The sequence below is a fragment of the Monopterus albus genome, unplaced genomic scaffold (assembly GCF_001952655.1).
Source record: "Monopterus albus unplaced genomic scaffold, M_albus_1.0 scaffold194.1, whole genome shotgun sequence".
NCBI lineage: Eukaryota > Metazoa > Chordata > Actinopteri > Synbranchiformes > Synbranchidae > Monopterus > Monopterus albus.
The window spans coordinates 133,602-152,300 of record NW_018128074.1 but is presented as its reverse complement, the minus strand read 5'-3'; the positions used below and the strand labels follow the sequence as shown (position 1 = coordinate 152,300).

Below are 18,699 nucleotides of genomic sequence, written 5' to 3'. Positions count from 1 at the left end.
TGTGAAAAACTTGTTGCATCATTCCCAAAAAGACTCATGGCTGTATTAGCTCAAAAGGGTGCTTCTACTAAATACTGAGCAAAGGGTCTGAATACTTATGACCATGTGATATTTCAGTTTTTCTTTTTTAATAAATCTGCAAAAATGTCAACAATTGTGTTTTTCTGTCAATATGGGGTGCTGTGTGTACATTAATGAGGAAAAAAATGAACTTAAATGATTTTAGCATATGGCTGCAATATAACAAAGAGTGAAAAATTTAAGGGGGTCTGAATACTTTCCGTACCCACTGTATATGTATATATATGGTTTTACACTTTTTTCAAAGCAATACAAAACCCTACTGTTGTTCTGAAACCTTTTATTTTAATAACTAAAAGCCAAGCAAGTGCAAAAATTTGAGATCACATTCTGTACATCTTTGTTTAATTAGACAACACCTGTGTCCTAACACTCTTAAGTATTCGTCATATTCAGAACAGTCTGGGGTCAACTAATATTACAGTGAAAACTACTCTGGAAATGAGAAATTCACAAAAACAATTTACAGGACTTAAACTTGGATTTCAATTTCTTTGTCAGAGGAAATTGCTTCAACTAAATTTTGGTGTGGCTACAGGACACAAACAATGTGCCAACATTACACAAATTACACATATTTAGTTTACATTTAAGGTAGGCCCACTATGGAACCTTCACTGACCTACTCCAACATAAGTGGATTGACATTTATGCAATTCACAGGCAAACACAAAGCAAATAACACACAGCCAGCTCAACACTTGGCATTAAGGCAGAGGGAACATTCCTTATGTCCAGACACTGGATCACATTGTTTCTGTGTAATGGTACAAGTTGAATTTCCACAATTGTAGGATGGTTTATAGCCCACTCTTTTACATAAATAAGAGTTTTGGTAGGCATTGTAGTTTCTGATAGACCTCAGTACTTGTGTATCCAGTGTGATTTTAAAAAATGATTTATTCCTAACTTCAGTATTTAAAGTCAACTATTTATTCTTCAGTTACTTTAATACATTGGTGTAGCTGAGCTGTGCTCTATGACTTAGTGCAAAGTTTTAAAATCAATACAGAGTTCAAGCTTTTCTGATAAACACAGAATCTCACTCCATCATGATTACAGAAGAAAAGTGTTGTGATGTTGCAAAGCCAAAAGGACGGTATCCCAAACTTCAGAAGTGAATTATGGAGAACAGAATAAAAAGCAGGACTGGTTTATCAAAGGTATATGTTTGTCAATTAATCCAAGCATACTGTAGGTTGAGTATTGAAATTACTTTGCTGAGGTTTCTGAATCTCAGACCAGCATTCAGAAACTTCATTTTCAGGAGGCTTCATAAGCCTGTGCCATGCACATGGAGGCCAGGAGTCAGTTCATTCCTCGCCAACCAGTCAGCTTTACATCCAGTTATAATGGACCATCAGAACGATGAGGGTTACTACAGAAAAAGAAACAAAGAAGAGTGAATGAGACATTTGCAGACAAAATGTAAAAACTGTGAAAGAAGGAAATAATTAACTGAAGGGTTTAAAGTGAAGTAACCCTGGCTGTTGTCAGACATGGGAGTTTGCAGTCCAGGGTAAGGCGAAAGAACAAAGAGTCTGCCTACATTCTCACATTATTCTTGTTCATCACTTGATTATCTCTGTTTGACATCACTGAATTCAAGTTTGCTTAGCGGTCCATCTTCTTACCACGAGCGCTACTTTCTCTCCACCTTTTGTAGCTTCACTGTTATGCTTAGTCTTTCTGAGATCCAGTGGCCCAACCCAACCATGACTGGTTAACAATCACTTCTTTTGTGTGACCAGACAGTCAGGGAGTGACAGTTGAAGTCAGAAGTTTAAACGTACTTGGCTAAAGTGTATATAAACTCAGTTTTTCCACAACTCCTGACATTTAAGCCTATCAACATTCCCTGTCTTAGGTCAGTTAGGATCACTATTTTAAAAAATGTGAAATGTCAGAATAACTGTAAAGAAAAATTTATGTCAGCTTTTATTTCTCAGTGGGTCCGAAGTTTAGAGATGGGCCTTAAAATACACCCACGGGTGCAGCACCTGCTAACTCGTTTAGACTATCAGAAGCTTCAAAAACCATGACAATTTTCTGGAATCCTCCAGCCTGTTTAGAGGCGCAGTCGACTGAGTGCATGTAAACTTCACCCACTGAAACTGATATAGTTAATTAATCTGTAAACAAGCACAAACAAAATTTACAGGCATAAAATACATCCTGACCGACTTGCCAAGATGAGAGTTTGTTAAGATGACATGGATAAAGTGGTTAAGGAAAAAAAAAAAAAAAAAAAAAGGATTAACCCAAGTGTATGTAAACATCTGACTTCAACTGTATTAGAACTTAAAGAAGACCAAAGAAACACAACCATCACCCACAGGTCTACAGACCACCCTTCTACAAAAAAAATATGCTGCACACAAACACACACCCACCCTGTCTGCTGCCACCCATCAACCTCTTGAAAAAAAATAAATACATAAATCTGTGTGGGTGTTTTTTTTGTGATGCAAACTACTACCTGTTGATTTGAGACAAAAAAAAAATAAATCAACAGGTCACCACAGCATCAAGGACACACTGTCATTATTGCAAGTGGAGTTTGTTTTCAGCTGTCAAACTAAAACAAAACCTCAAAAAGCCGTTTCATATTCATAAAATTTGGCTTTTTGTTCAACATTTGAAATTAAATTAATGACGGGAAACAGATTAAAGCAATATAAACATTAAACGGGGTCTTCATGTTTTTTTTAAGTAAAATAAAAAATATTAAAAACCATTTCTCCATTAAAAATATGCCTAGAATAGCAGCAAATGCTCTGTTGTAACATATCTTTCACTGACTGATCTTAAAGATAAGACTAAGTTGGGAAGCTTAAATGCCTTCACAACTTCAGCTGTGACTGGATTTACCAATTGCATGATTTTGAAGACACTCTGCTACACACAACTAACTCTGTCCCAAGGAAACGAAAGGTGTTTCCTGACAAACATTGACACAGATATGAGGAACCACTACTTCCCATTTTGCAGATTAAAAATTAGTCAATGTAAAACATCAGTGAACCACGAAAAGCAAGTTCACTCAAACTACTGTCACTATGTATTTCAACTGAACAGCACTTGAGCTGATGAAGACATTATCTGCCTTCTGTTTACCCATGAAGCACAGTTCAGTTTGTAAATGACAATTTCCATTTATCCTTATCTGTTCTGCCAAAAAAATAAAATAATCTGTTGCCAGTTCTGGTCATCCTTTAAAACCCACCTTGGGAGGATGGGTGACACATCAGACGATGTAAACATAATTTCTGCCCTTTTATTACAGGAATCTATGTTCCCTCCTTGGTCATGAACTAATTTGTGTGACAACAGAATAGGAGAAAATAAAAAAATACAACAAAGTTTTAACATTCATGAAAAAAGAAAAGGTATTCTTTTCAAATAATCTGACCAGCGCCAACCTCATCATTCATACTTCAACATGATTTATAAGCTGCATCTGAATGTGTTTGTCAAAATACAACTAAACCACCACATCTCACTGAGGTCAGAGCTCTTCTACTGAGTGACCTACAGATCTGCACAGGAGAGTGTTCTGAGGGCTTAACAGTTTGCTTACACATGAAGTTTATCAGTGTGTTGTTGCTGCTGTGAAAGAGAGATTCAAAGTGTGTATGCGTCTCATTTTGAAAAAAGGTATTGACATAGAACTGAGATATCGATCTCCAAGTGTTGTCTTGTTTGCCTTGTGTGTAGTTTTCACACAGATGAATTCTGCAGCAAACATGTAAGCAACTGTATTACAGTGCCTGCTTATGCACTGTAAACCCAGATTTTGGTTTTAATTAAACCTTTGAGTGATCATTAATTATTCTTTGTGTAAAAAAAAAAAAAAAAACCTTCTCATTGCTTAATCAGATTAGTGGTTTGCACTACTCAGCTGAAATATGCAATGCAATGATCATGTTACGCTAATATAACTTGGTATGTTAAGTTTCTGTATGTACTTCCCAGCATGCATTTGCTGGAGAGTTCAAACACTTCAGAAACTCTTCCATTTGTATTTTTAAGAGCCCATTCCTGGTGGAAACATGCTGCCTTTGTAAAAGAGGCCAAGTTAAAGTCATAGTTGTTTCTTTTCATAATAATGAAAACGGTGCAAACCATGATGGTTAGTACTGAATTCAGTCCCTACCCCTTACACTTACTACACTCTTTAACAAGGTCACATGGGGCAGCCTTGCATCTGGCTTTGTACTGATGTTTGTACAAAGTGCTTCCAAAAGCTGCAGCTGCTAAGTTCATCATGTCAAATGAAGAACTGGCTGTTAAAACTGGAGAAATGGAAAAGAATAACCTGCTTGCAGTGAGTGTCCATGTGACCAAACGTGAGTCAATTTACAATTTCACATTCACTCAAAGGATTTGCTGTAGAGACCAACACTGTTAATGTGAACCAAAGTAAACCGAGTACAGACTAGTAATGTAAACTTGAGTTGTCTACTGGATCCATTTAAGGTTTTGAGTTAATACAACTTGACATTTTTAGTTTTACCTCATGTAAAAACTTAAATAGCTTAAGGCAACTGGTTTCCACGTGATTTTCTAGTAATGTCAGCTAATTTGGACAAGAAGTGTGACAACGTTGATACCGTGGTATAGAATAAAATGACCCAAAGAGCCTTACAACTGCATCATGCAACAGCTAATGACACAGACAGAAAGATCAGACATTATGAAAATGCTCTGAGACATAAACAAAAGATTAGCGAAGCCAGGACAGGGACCAAGGGCTGCGATCTTTTGTCTGGGATGCAAACAAAAACACCAGTAGAAGCTATTAGTGATAAAGCCATAAGGGTTAGTCCACACAGCTGAATAAAACATTTTACCGTTTTGACTTCTTTTTCTTGAGTAGATAGTATACACCAAAACCAACACCGGCAAGGGCAACGATGCCTACAAATACTGTGATGAGGAAAAAAATTGGAAATGATTGAAGATGATGAAATAAACTAACAAAAAGACCATGGCCATAAGGCCAACAAATGCAATGCCTGAAACCATCCTACATGAAAGTGTATAATCCACAAAAGATTTTTTTTAAATGAAACGGCAGTAAAATTATTGCAATTAAGAAATGACTGAACTGTTTATGCACATTCCCTAGAAAAATGATCATGTACAAAAACACAAACAAAAGTCCAGTGATGACTACACACATTTGTTCCACTGGCTGAATGCATCACTAGGTTTCCATTTGCTGAACCACATACAGTAAGAATATTCTCCAGAACTCCACAGTCTTACTTATTTATAACCATACTGTCCTTTACTGGCCATTATGATCTTATTGGGACAAACATTCATGTTTGACTGTTAAAAGATAAAAGTTGAAACTTACTCCCAACACCCCAGGCCACAGCGTTGTTGTGAGGATCTTTTTCTAAAAAAAAAAAAAAATTAAAAAACAAAAAATAAAATAAAAAAAAAAAAAATTAGGACCGAGAACAGGACAGAAATGATTTAGTCAAAGTCATTTTTATTGTTAAATCTACTATATGAACAAGACATACAGAGGATTGAAATTATGTTTCTCTCAGACTGACCATGAAGGCTGTGACAAAACACACACCCACACACCCACACACCCACAAAAGTACCCTAACAATTACTTTGAGCACTTACCAGGTGGGCCCTCAACACCTGTGGAACAGAAAACAAATGACCTGTTAAAATAACTCCCACTTTTTCAGTAACTTGCAGTTTCTATGACCAATTAGTTATATACCCATTTACATGTTTACAAGTCTAGTAACTCACATGTTCAAACCTTAAACAGAACACAGTGTTAGAGAAACTAGGAAAAGCAACGATTTAAAAAAGGCATGGACAACGGGGGGGGGGGTTTCATGATGTACTATAGTACTATTCTCCAGAGCATCAACTGGAACATTATCCAAAGGGGAAAAATAAAAACTACCGCTTGATGGTTGTATGCCTCTGCCAACCAGTCAAATTCAAGGATATGGGACTGAAGTGATACCACAGTGACCTTTGACCACCGAAATCTAATCAGTTTGAGTCTAAGTGGAAACTTGTGCCAAATTTGAAGAAACTCTCCGAGACCTCACGTACACAAGAACCATACAGACAGATGGACATACTGCATGGACAACCCGAAAACATAACACTTCCAGCTGTGGCTATCGCCAGCACAGAGGCATAAACAAAAGAAAAAGACATGACTAAATGTTTGGATAACTCAATAGCTTACATATCAATATAGAGCACTTTATCGCATTTGTGCAGAAAACCATGTAAAAATGCAGAAACGAATTAAGCTGCCACAGTCAATTTGAATAGCTGCTGCATATCACACGTCATCATTTCACCCAAGACTTACTTTAGAGCAATTAATATGAGCAGCAACTACATCAGTTATCTCTGACACAGTAAAACAGTTTCTGTATCACATCATAAAAGACCAAAATGAACAGCACCATTTCATGAGACAAGTATGCTGTAGGGCTTTTAGCGGTTGGTAAACATTAACATGGACTCTACCCGTTGGTTTCTTTGGGATAGTAGCAATTTTAATCCACTAACGCAAAAAAACATAAGAAGGGGGAAATAGGCCTACTTAGTTACTCACTTTAATCATAGTACTGAATCATAATTTGGGTAGAAATGATCAGCACTGTCAAATTAACTTCCATGTAGTTAACTTCCATGTTTAGTAATAGAAACTCTATTACTAATTCATTCTGCTGTTCAAAACTTGTAGAATGCTAATCTAAATGTACCAGATTGCTCCGTTTAGTTTAAGTGATGAGCCCCTCGCTTCTTCCTATGAACCAATGGAAAAAAAAAGTAACATGTTGCACAGCGTAGTAAATGCTGATTTTTGTTTTGCGTTTTGTTTTTTTATCTGTCAGATATACTCTGTGAAAAAAAACTTTCCTGCAATGCAGCCTGTGGATATGATCAAGTATCTAACTCGCACAATCTAAATGTTACCCCCAAACTTCTTCATATCGAAGGCAATATATCTATCATTTTCATGACCTTTGTGTTCCTTTATAAATGAAGCAGTTAAATATGAATAAAAGGGAATTTTCCTGAGAGCAAAAGTATTTAAAATTGATGAAGTGTTAAACCATTTTCCTCACTTATTTTAACTTCTCTATCAACAATGCTAAGTTCATATAAAAAGGAAACCACAGATACCTACAACAAATTTCACGAAAAGGGAAAAACATTAGCTGATTAAACTAATCACAGGTAATGATTTGATAATATTGGTATAAAACCATGTTGAAACATTACAGAATGACTTTTCTTTTCAGACCTATGTTAAGTATTTATTTTCCATTTATGACTTACCTTCACATACTGGAAGTCCAGGTGACCATCTACCATTTTTATCACATATTTGGGTAGAGCTTCCTTTCATAACATATCCAGTATTGCACTGCAATGTCACTGTAGACTTCTCTGTATAAGGGGGTTGAGCACCCCCACTCAACACACCATTTGCAACATGAGGTACCTCACATTGAACCACCCCTGGCAAGAAAATCAGAAATGAATCTAGTTGCCCAACACACCTTTCTCCACAGTTGGCCATGCCAGAGCATCGTAAAATGTTGACAAAGGCGGAAACAAAATTTAAGAACACAATTTTGGTTGTGGTTGACTAATGTAAAAACAGACAAGGGGAATCAGACCAGAAATACTACCACCACAGATATGCTAAGATCATATAAAGATGGGTGACCAGTGAAAGGAAAACCCAACAGTCTCAGTAAGGTATTGCTCCTTTTTAAATGAAGTAGATTCAAAATGTGAAAAGTGACAACAAGGGGAATCAGACCAGAAATACTACCACCACAGATATGCTAAGATCATATAAAGATGGGTGACCAGTGAAAGGAAAACCCAACATTTGAGTGAGAGCAAAGATATTTTCAAAACTTGATGGTGGTGTTAGAGCATCTACCTCGCTTATTTTGACCTCCCTATCAACAATGCTAAGTTCATATAAAAAGGAAACCACAGATACTTGCAAATAATTAAAGGTAAAACATGATCTGACGTTTCTTTACAGACCTATGTTAAGTATTCATTCATGACCTAGAGAATGACGTTTCTTTACGACTTACTTTCACATATTGGAAGTCCAGGTGCCCAACTACCATTCTCACACGTCTGGGTAGAGGTTCCTCTCATAATGTATCCAGGATTGCATTCCAAGGTCACTGTAGATTTCTCTGTATAAGGGGGTCGAGCACCCGACATCCAGCGACCATTAGCAACACGAGGTTCTTTCCGACACCCAGCCACCATTATCAATAAGAGGTTCTTTACAGGGAACCGGCACTGGCAAAGAAAACGGAAATTAATCTAGTTGTCCAACACAACTTTCTCCACAGTTGGCCATGTGAGAGCATCAGGCACTGCTGAGAATACATCGTAAAATGTTGACAAAAGGTGGAAAAACATTTGTTTTGAGTGTAGTTGACTAATGCAAAACAGTGACAGTGGGAGTCAGACCAGAATTACAAACACTACAAAAATGCTAAGATCACATAAAAATGGGTGACTGGTGAAAGGAAACCCCAAAAGAAAACATCTCATTAAGGTGCTGGGCCACAATAACAGCTTCAGTGAGCCTTAGCATCGGGTCTCATCCCTCCAATAGAGTTCAGAGACTTGGAATCCCATTCTTCCAAAACCTTTTCCTTCATGTGGTGTTTTGATGGTGGTGGAGAAACCCTCTAATACAGGGGTGTCAAACTCAATGGCGCAGGGGGCCAAAACTCAAAAGCACACTTTAGGTCGTGGGCCGAACAGGATAAAAATTTATTGAACAGACTAAAACGAAACATTTTTTGAACATAAGTATGAATCGAAACAGACAGGATACAATATTATTCCAGAATAAATAAACCTGAACTTAAAATCAGCAACCGTATTTCTGCTAAGGCTTACATTTGCAAACACCTGCTTTTTGTCTGGACACAAGACGTCACACACTTTCATCATGCAGCTCTTCAGAAACTCTCCCTCAGTAAATGTCGCTGATTTTCTCCTCTGCCACAATAAAACTTGCTTTCACAGCAGCTTCACTGTGTGATTTCGCTTTGGTGAAAACATCTGCTGTGATGTCAGATTCCTCCTCAACTCCTCTACCTTCTGTAGCTTCTGCTCTGCAGTCACGTTTTTCGGCTTGTCCTGATGTTTTGTCTTGTAGTGCCGTCTTAGGTTATATTCCTTAATTATAGTCACATTAGCTCCACAAATAAGACACACGGGTTTTTGAAAGGCTCTGTTTTCAGAATCAACTTTTCTCTTGGCCACTGTTAGAGACTAGCATTGACTTGAAATTAGGACCAGATGTGGCCCGCGGGCCTTGAGTTTGACACATATGCTCTAATACATCCAGCAACTCCCATAGATGCTGAACTGTGTTGAGACCTCGTCACTGTGAAGGCCTCAGCATATGATTCACATCATTTTCATACTCATCAAACCATTCAGTGACCCCTCATGCCCTTTGGATGGGGGCACTATTTTACTGGAAGAGACCACTACCATTGGGTGTTCCCTTTAATTCATCACCCATCTGTACTTAAAGATATTCTTACCGTAACATGTTGGAGCTTCAGGTTTAAAACTTCCATCTTCTGAACAGGTTCGTGAACGTGAGCCACCGAGTGTATAACCTGCTTGACAACTGTACATTACAACTTCTCTATATGAATACACGTCTTCTTTTGGAGAGTAATCGCCATTCTCAATAGCTGGTGGTTTCGCACAAGTTACCACTGCAAAATAAAAGCTTCTGAACAGGTTCGTGAACGTGAGCCACCGAGTGTATAACCTGCTTGACAACTTCTGAACAGGTTCGTGAACGTGAGCCGCTGAGTGTAGCACCTGTTTTACAGCTGTACATTACAACTTCTCTATATGAATACATGTCTTTTATTTCATAGTAATCGCCATTCTTAATATCTGGTGGTGGCGCACAAGTTACCACTGCAAAATAAAAATGACAGATATTAGAACAGAAATAAGTTTTTAAATTAGTTATGTGCCTTTTATTATGTACTGTGTCACACAGGTCACCAACCTTCACAGTCAGGAAGCCTGCCAGACCACCCTCCGTCCATACAAATGACATTAGTTCCACCAACAGGGATGTACCTAATAAAGGGAGGGGGGAAAAAAAAGTTGTTCAACTTTAGACAAATCCCACAAAAGAGTCCTAGCATTTCACATGACAACACTAAACAGGTAGTAGGCCCTACAGAAGTTTGAATGGTACGAGTCTAATTTGATTAAAGGTGAAACACACTACACTCAAAACCTTTGACTGATTCTCTGCACATAAACCATTAGAGTTATTGGTTTATTGCTCACCCAGTGTTGCACGTGACCACAGCTTTATCGCCAAACTGAGTCCCATCAGGATAGTCAATTTGTCCATTTGTCACTTCTGTAAGAGCGCCACAGTTCTTCCCTGAAAAACAAAACTCTCAAAGATTCAATTCCCCCCTTAAAAATTACTAGAAAATATTACGGGCAAATAACTCGACAGGTCACTAGCTACTACAAGTGACTCATCGAAAAGAGCATTTGTATGTTGGCAAGACATTATTTACTAGAGGGTGCCATATGTGAAAATGCAGCAAAAAAGTGCTAATATTCACGTTCGCATTCCAGCTTCACGGCACTCCAATTTCCATTAGTACAAGTAATGGATGGAGATCCTCCCTTAGATGTGTAGCCAACATTACAGGCAAAAGAAACTGTAGTCCCACTTGGAAATGTGTTTAAATTAATGTCATTGCCCTTCAAGTCCATGTTGGGTCCTGGCACAGGTCTGGAACAGTCTTGAGCTACAAACAAAAGACACAAAAACAAAGATGAGCAAGAAGGTAGGATAAGTTTACCCAAGACCAAACGCCATTTTGTGTATTTAATCACAGTGTTACAATGAGCTTAGACGCAATGCCCACTCACCTTGAGTTATAACAAGGCCAAGACTGCTCAGTAGAAAGACATAAGTGATAGCCATGATGGAACCTGGCAGGCCTGACTGAAGTCAGTGAGCTTTTCTGGTAAAGAAAATGTCAATCATAAGCATGAAAGTCAGATATTAACTCCATCCAACAGACACTGCCAGTCGCGTTAATATACTTATTGAACTATACATGTTAAAATACACCATCACAAATTAACAATGATTTAAATATACCTGTCACTGCAGCATAATTTTATGAGCCTTGTTAAGGCCCTTTGTCGCGTACTTTAGAAACATCATGCTAAACCCAATTCTGGGAAATTCATCATTATCAAACGTGATCTAACGGGACACGTTTAACGTTGCTGTATTTAGCTAACGTTAATCTGACCTTCACGACTTATCTGTAGTGACAGCTTTAACTGGCAAATTCGGCATACGTTTAAAACAAAAGAGAGAACCACAAAGATGGCAATATAGCTATCAGTAACCTGTCTACCTATGAAACTAGCGTGCCACCTCCCTTCTTCCTTAAAAACACTGAACGATAGTGCGCAACAGCAGCTAATGCTAACGGCTAAAACCTAAATATAAGTTTACTCTAAATAAGATCTGTGCCGAAACTGCCAATGCCAGATGTTCAGGTAGGGGGGTAAAATGAATTAAACTGTGATCAAATGTTTGCCCGAATAGTACAATCAACATATTATTCAATTTAAAAAAAACATCACAGCTGGTTTGTCAAGCCAGGCTTTACTAGCTAGTTAATGGCCGGCTAACGTAATATCAACACACGCCTAATAGCCTACACACTTTCAGTTACAGTAGTGCGGTATTACCGTTCTGGTAGTATAGCTTACCCAGCTAAATGTTGAGAATCTCTGCTGTAGCTGCGTCCTTGTCAGGAGTAATTTGATGTTCCTTCTTCCGGAATCGAACTTTATCTTCTGAAATTTAAGGCAGTGTAGCTGCAGGGCGTTTTACCGGAAGTGGGCGTATTATAAACAGTAACGCAAAATATAACAATGGTTCATACACACACAGAATTCTTGGTTTAGGATTTATCCATAGACAAAACTATATGGTAGTAGCCTATATTAAGCATGAATTGCCCTTTATGGTGCTGGCAAAATTCAAAACACTACAAAGAGACAGTTTTGCACTTATACATTGCTGATAACTAATGTGGTAAAATGTGTTCCATTCATCAACTGAGCCTGTAAAGACTAACATGTCTTCAAACTGCAATAACACATGATGTGATGAATAGCTGGGAAGATGCCTATAAAGCCTCCTTCCAGTACCCTGCTGCCCCCCACCCTAGAGCTGTTGGCTCTGTATGTTGTCAGTACAAAGCATTAGACCTAAACATGTAGAAAACCTGAGGATAAACAGAATATGGGTTCAGTGACTTATGTAAAGTGAATGTGAAGGATATTCTGTAAAACATGAAATGGTAGCACACTATTTACAATTTGCCTTCATTTCAGTGGTGATAATGTGGACTGTCAGGCAAGACATTAATAGAGACTGATGTAATGGGCCCCACCCTGAGCAGCTCAATAGGAGGAAGTGATGCATTTCCGAGCACAAACTAAACTTCTAAGTTTTAAAAGAAATAATGTAGGACTTGTGTAATGTAGTGTGGTTATGGAATTTATGAAATTAAGTTTTATTTTGAAATATCTTAATATTTAAACTCGTATTTTAACATAACAGTCGTCAAGTTAAATTTTTTTTTTTCAAAAATCAGATACATCCAAATGCAAAAATAGCCTAAGACTGACTTCCAGTTTCTATGATACAAGGTGAGTGGTACAGTTTCCACCTCACACAGTAGATGCAGAATAATCTGGTTGTAGACTACTGAACCACTGCCCATGCCTGAAAGCAGAGACTGGCCAACTGTCGATTTGTGGTGTCACTAGAATATAGGTTCCTATATTATTACTGAGCCAAATCTTAGGATCTAATTGTATTTTTATGGTATAAGGGACTAGTTTTACGTCACAAGTAATTGCTCTCTGGAAACTAGGGCTGCTAAAGATCTCATACTGTGTCTAGAGTGGAACACATCATGCAAATTAAGACTACAATTTATTTACATGAGATAAAACAAGTTAAAACTGAGTCACTGTTTGTGGAAGATATTGCTTTCCAAAAATCTGGGTGTGGTATTGCCTTTCTTTATACTCCGAAGAAATGGCCTTTGTTCACATGGGTCTGAATCACTAATCATAATATTTCCATCCTGTGTATTCCCGCACCTTGCTTAAACTCACCAAGTAAAAACAACAATATATAAAGCACTAAAAGCATTACTTACACTATATCAGACACTCATTTGTAGACTTTTGTCTTGAATTACAATCATATATCTATAAAATAAAGTCAAATATAAATCATCATCACTGCATGGACTTCATCAAGACCCAGACTAATGTGAACATGAGGTTTGTGGTCAGGATCTGTAAGGGTGGTTTTCCATCATGAAACCCCCTGTTTTATGTTAATGTTCTATTATGTGAAGTAGTAGTTGTGATCATCGCTTTGGGCTGGCAGTAAAAAAAAGTTTACTTGTTGTTTCACTTTATTAAAATTATTTCATTTTAAAATTCAGATAACAAATAGGATACAGTATATAGTTAAACAAGAAATAAGAGCAATGATTGATGAGTGCAGCAATGAGACACCCTGGCATACATGTCCAGCCCAGGCACTTCACCAATCATCACATGATACTAAAGAATCTTGATAAACATAATAGTACAAAGGTCACAGTCGCTGGTGTAACTCCCAAAGAACTACCATTGTAAAATGCAGGTCACAAATGGGACATTTTCCTGATGTGAACCTTTCTCTTCTTCTTGGCACATTTTTTGCATCTTGTTTTAGCATATGCAAGGACTATGCATAGAAACATCAGCAATGATGCAAAGGAACCCCAACGCAACAGTGTGTACCAGAGTGGTAGCCCTGTCCATGTCCTGAGAAAAACAAAGATATGATAGTGACTGGTTTTCAGACAACAAACATTTTGTGAATAAAGGTAAACTTCTCAATTATTTCTGTCAAAGTGACTAAAGAAATGTATGGTCTGACCTGCTGAAAAAAAGATTTTGATCAGTTTGATTGGTCTGTGAAGATCGGTTTCTTGTGTCCAAGTGGATTTTCACAGGAGCTTGGGAGGTAGTCAGAGGCAGAGTTGTGGCCATGGTGGTACTTCTTCTGTCCTCACAGTTATAAAAGGGATGGCCTGACAATTAAAAAGAAATACAGTACAATGGCATTTTTAGGAACATGTAAGTTGTGTTAGTAGGACTTCTGTACAAAGCGGACTACTTCTTCCACCACTGAAAAAAACTGTTCATAATAATGAAATATATCAATGACCATTAATTTAACAATTGCCTAATCACCAATTTAGCTTGAAAGATTTTAAGGTACTTTTCTGCAAGTAACAGGTGGGAAGGGTGATTATAATAAAGCTCTCTCTCACATCTTTATAACAGTTTATTTTCAGCTACAAGTGAAGTAAGGGTGTAATGGGGCAGGAGCCATTGTACTATGTGTTTGCTCTTACGTCAGATTCTTGTGAAAAAAGCGGTGTCACAATAGTAGTGGCACAGAGGAAATAGCCATTGCTTTACTAATAGAACAAAAGTGACTGGTAAATATTTAATCACTTGGACATGCAGCTGTCACATTTTGACAACCCATAAATAACAGAAGTGCCAGTGAAAAAAAAACATCATATGAATCAGCTTCCTCTCAGAGAACAGAACATCCTAAAACAGGTGCAACCTGAAAATTAACCAGAGGTTTAAAAAGAAATCATGGCAGCAAAGCCAGTGACTACTATCACCAGACTGAGACATTGTATATGTATCTTCAGATCTTAAATGCACTATGTCATTGTTTACTGATGATACTGTAATCTTTGTTCTACCTCATCAGGAGTACAAACCCATGAATTCCTGCAGACGGCCTTTGGTGTTGTGTAGTCCTGTTTAACCTAGCTTTTGTTGGTATTAAATTAGGACCAATCCAGACTGCTGTTTTCTAGTTGTGAAATGCTACCAGCTAACCTACAACATGTTAGATTTAAGGTATTTTTATCAACAACATTTGCGGATGTTTTACCCAAATTAATTTATGTTTTTAATATTCTGTCTTGTAAATCACAAGTTGAAACTTTGTGCCAAAGTTGTAGTTAAAATGAGGTTTCTTCATTCGCAGCAGACCAAGTTTCTCTTTCTGGGCAACTTGTTTACCCTACAGTAATCTCATCCTTATGAGCGCACCTGCCCAGAGTGTAAAATATACCACCGTACATCACTGTGGTACACATTGTTATCGTGTACACTGCTGTACTTTGTACACTGCAGTAGCTGTGTCCTCCCTACATACTCTGACTGATTATTCTGACACATTGGTATTGACTGGTGTTACTGAATATTTCCCTGAGTTTGGCAAAAAACAACTTTAAACAGGAACAAAGGAATCTTTGTCAGTGCTTTTGCATCTAACTGATTTTTTTCAGCATTTTGGATAATTAATGAAAATCAAATACTTGCATTTTAATTTTACTTTTATAGCCTTTTTTAGTGCGTTTCATTTGTCTTAGCCTGATTTTATTGCCTGTATTGTATTTATTCTTCTCGATCTGTCTTGCCCGGATCTGACCTGAAAAATATTTAATCTCAAAAAATTTAACCTGGTTCAGGAAAAGATAAAGAATGAAAAGATAATAATGATGGAGATCAATATTGATTGATGGAACTACTTTACGTCTGTTTTGTAGCTGTTCTTTCAATCAGCTCACAGGAGCTTCATCAGCAGATAAACAGCTACAATTCTGTGACATCTTATCTGGAGAAGAGGATTGTGTGATACAGATGAAAGCTCATGATCCATGACTGAATTTACCTTGATGTGAAATTTTAATTTCTGTTTAAGAGACTTGAGAATAATTAAGTAAAAAGTGGCACCAGTGGTGATGATTGTGATGCCAAAAGTGGGGATGATGATCCAACAGTGTACAAAGTGTATATAGCCAAAGTTAAAGTAGTGTTTAATCTGGACCTTTACTGTACAGTAAAACTTGTAAACAGTAGATGAAGTGTCTTTTGGAGGTAAAAAACATTCATAATGACACAAATGTTATTAAAATAAACGTATACATATACTGTAAGAACTACTATATGGCCCCTATAGGCCCCTATTACCACAGTGCACCTTACTTAACTTGAAACCCTCAGTGAGCTCTCATAAAACCAATATACCATAACCACACTAACCATCCCTAGTGTTTGCAGAAAGCACCTTGATGTTCATGAACTCTGACCATGGATGGATTTTTGAATAGACCTATTGGTCATAGGCCCGGGGGTCCAAGAATTTCAGAGCTTTTGGTTGAAGTGACTGTTAACGTCTTTTGTTGAAAAGTCATTTAAAATAACTTAAAAAAGGCACAAATTAGTCACAAAGAGATACAAAACTGCTACAATGACAACAAATAGACGCAGAGTGATGCAAAACGACCACAAAGACTTAAACAACTACAAAGAGGCACATAAACCCACATTAGGGGTCTTTTACATGCCCGTGCCCAGCGCCCATTATCTCTGTAGAGTCCACTTAATGCTGACGGTGTATTGTAATGATAATAAGTTATAAAACAATGTTCTAAAACAATCATGTACTATGGCGTACTATACCATTTCTTTTTCACTGTCAATGTGTTTTGATGTATTTTGAAGGCGTCAGTAAAAAAACATAATAATACATAGGCTCGAAAGAAACTATCACTTCTTGCAGTGATATTTATACTATAGAATGCAACATGTCCATTCGTACCTTGTATGTTAACAGCATATATGCAGCTGTTGTCTGCAGGCGTCAGAACCTGCACAGAGAGGACATCACTCTCCTCACTGCTTACGTCATTGCTGGCAATACAGTAATAATTACTGTCTTCTTTCACAGTCCCACAGTGTAGGCCCAAGTCTGAAGACTGCTGAAACAGGAAGTCCTTGTGGTGAATATGTTGATACCAGGCGTAACGAATGCCAGTGCCCTTTGTACAGCGACAGCGCACAGTTACTGGCTGCCCCCAGCATGTTGGCCTGTTCACCAGAGAGCTCAAGGGCCAAAGTCTGGGTTTAGATACTGGAACTGGCACAAACAAGCAAGTAATATATTTTAATCCATTTGACCTGACATTATAAAATAATAAATGTCCAAATGCAATTCATACAGTTTACTGATGTTGCTGGTACTGTGATAGCAGAAGCACAAGTTAATCATAAAGGTCTGTTTTATTCTTACCTTCAGTGATGACCACATTAACTGAAGTCATGATGTCAGCAAATAGTTTGTCAATCCCAATCCAGTACACTCCAGTGTCAGCAAACTGGAGATTTGTCACTTTCACAAACAGCCCTGTTCTTCCCGCATCTACCATGTGAAACCTGCGCCCGTTTTTATTGAAGTGTTCTGAATCTACTAAAATATCACAGGTGTGTCCGGAGTCCCCTTGGCACCAGTACTTTTTATTGTACCGATATTGGTTTGCATTATAATTGCAGATAAGAATGAATTCACCTCCAATATGTGCTGTGATATCTCCTTTATCACATTGGAGCTGTAGACTTGCTGAAAGATAAATTTCAGAGTGAATCTGCTAATAGGCACAGCAATTAGAAAAATGCTCTTGTTTCAGGTTTCACTGCATACTGTATTCAACCTTCTATGCAAGTTTATCTAATTTAATTTCATTGTTTGACCCACATTTTAGTATTAACCATGTCAACTTTGCAAAAACATGTACACATGACAGTGGTTCATGTGCAAAAAATCTAATGTAAACTGTGGCTTGCCTCCCTCCAGCCCATAATTATGAAAAACTGTCCATGTAAAATCCAAAATCCATGCACTTATATTGAAGACAACACTAATTTGCTAAAGTACAGCAGTGTTCAAATGCAGCAATACAGCAAGACTATTACTGATGCTAACATAAAAGTGATAGTTTTAGCTTTTCATTTTCTAGTTATTAATGAAGTTTAGCTTAGTAGTAAAACTGCAGTTTCAATTAACATCATGCTATTGAAACTGATATTTGCAACAAAAATAAAAAGATTATTCCCCTAAACTTTCCAAATTGAATATATATGTGTTTAGGAATTGATTATGTTTTGATACATTTAAAAAATTATTATTATTAGTTTTAAATCACTCACCGTGAAAAAGTAAAATCAGACACAGAGTCTTCATTTTGATGTTGAAAGTAAGAATATGAAATCAACAACCCTGAGCTACAGTCAGGAAGTTGTAGAGGTGGACTGTGGTGGCTGTAGTTTCCTCCAGGTGCATTGTGGGTTATATAAGAACATTTGTTCATCACGCATATGATATACTGCATAAACAGGCCACATTTGTTTCAGGTTATGTCATTATAAAGCTGATTTAAATGTGTAAAACTTTGATTTTTTTTATCTTTAGGAAAGCCCATTTTCCATATGGGAACACACTTTAGTTTGGCTTAGTATTTCCACCTTCATTCAGTCATTTTAAGTTTCATATTATGTAACTATCTGCAGTATCAGACTGTATATTGTCCATTG

At 37.4% G+C, this 18,699-nt stretch overlaps 3 protein-coding genes across 9 annotated transcripts in view; 1 reads left to right on the top strand and 2 right to left on the bottom strand.

Annotated features, from left to right (window-relative positions):
* The window catches only part of ptpn22 (protein tyrosine phosphatase non-receptor type 22), a 38,901-nt gene that overhangs the window by 3,511 nt on the left and 16,691 nt on the right, over positions 1-18,699 (top strand). Inside the window, exon 1 of one of the 3 annotated variants that reach the window (XM_020617755.1) lies at positions 17,033-17,265. The exons of the other annotated variants lie outside the window; for them this stretch is intronic. The gene's annotated coding sequence lies outside the window, so the exon portion shown is untranslated. Of the gene's footprint in view, positions 1-17,032; positions 17,266-18,699 lie in introns of those variants that run through there. 3 annotated transcript variants of the gene reach the window in all.
* Positions 342-12,064, bottom strand: LOC109970292 (membrane cofactor protein-like). 5 transcript variants are annotated; one of them, XM_020617758.1, is made up of 13 exons: positions 11,932-12,064; positions 11,071-11,165; positions 10,758-10,946; positions 10,468-10,567; positions 10,178-10,251; positions 9,693-9,872; positions 8,381-8,424; positions 8,208-8,343; positions 7,429-7,611; positions 5,731-5,748; positions 5,447-5,488; positions 4,935-5,010; positions 342-1,459 (listed from the first exon to the last, which is right to left on the bottom strand). In XM_020617758.1, the coding sequence occupies exons 2-13, from the start codon at positions 11,123-11,125 to the stop codon at positions 1,429-1,431; spliced, it is 1,128 nt and encodes a 375-aa protein (XP_020473414.1). In that variant the 5' UTR covers positions 11,126-11,165; positions 11,932-12,064; the 3' UTR covers positions 342-1,428. The 5 variants fall into 5 exon arrangements, with proteins under 5 accessions (XP_020473414.1, XP_020473415.1, XP_020473416.1 ...); XM_020617759.1 differs by lacking the exon at positions 11,932-12,064 and adding an exon at positions 11,306-11,394; XM_020617760.1 differs by lacking the exon at positions 4,935-5,010.
* On the bottom strand, positions 13,694-17,537 carry LOC109970286 (uncharacterized). Its single transcript, XM_020617740.1, has 4 exons — positions 17,470-17,537; positions 16,931-17,289; positions 14,174-14,327; positions 13,694-14,058 (listed from the first exon to the last, which is right to left on the bottom strand). The coding sequence occupies exons 1-4, from the start codon at positions 17,535-17,537 to the stop codon at positions 13,896-13,898; spliced, it is 744 nt and encodes a 247-aa protein (XP_020473396.1). The 3' UTR covers positions 13,694-13,895.

Coding starts and splice junctions, on each gene's coding strand:
- LOC109970292 (XM_020617758.1), bottom strand. CDS start 11,125: ATGGCTATCACTTATGTCTTTCTACTGAGCAGTCTTGGCCTTGTTATA. Junction 8,425..9,692: donor TGAAGCTCCAACATGTTACG/GTAAGAATATCT, acceptor TTTCTTTGCCAG/TGCCGGTTCCCTGTAAAGAA. Junction 8,344..8,380: donor TTATTGATAATGGTGGCTGG/GTGTCGGAAAGA, acceptor AATGGTCGCTGG/ATGTCGGGTGCTCGACCCCC.
- LOC109970286 (XM_020617740.1), bottom strand. CDS start 17,537: ATGGTAGATGCGGGAAGAACAGGGCTGTTTGTGAAAGTGACAAATCTC. Junction 17,290..17,469: donor CAGTTTGCTGACACTGGAGT/GTACTGGATTGG, acceptor TTATAATGTCAG/GTCAAATGGATTAAAATATA. Junction 14,328..16,930: donor ATATGCTGTTAACATACAAG/GTACGAATGGAC, acceptor TTTAATTGTCAG/GCCATCCCTTTTATAACTGT.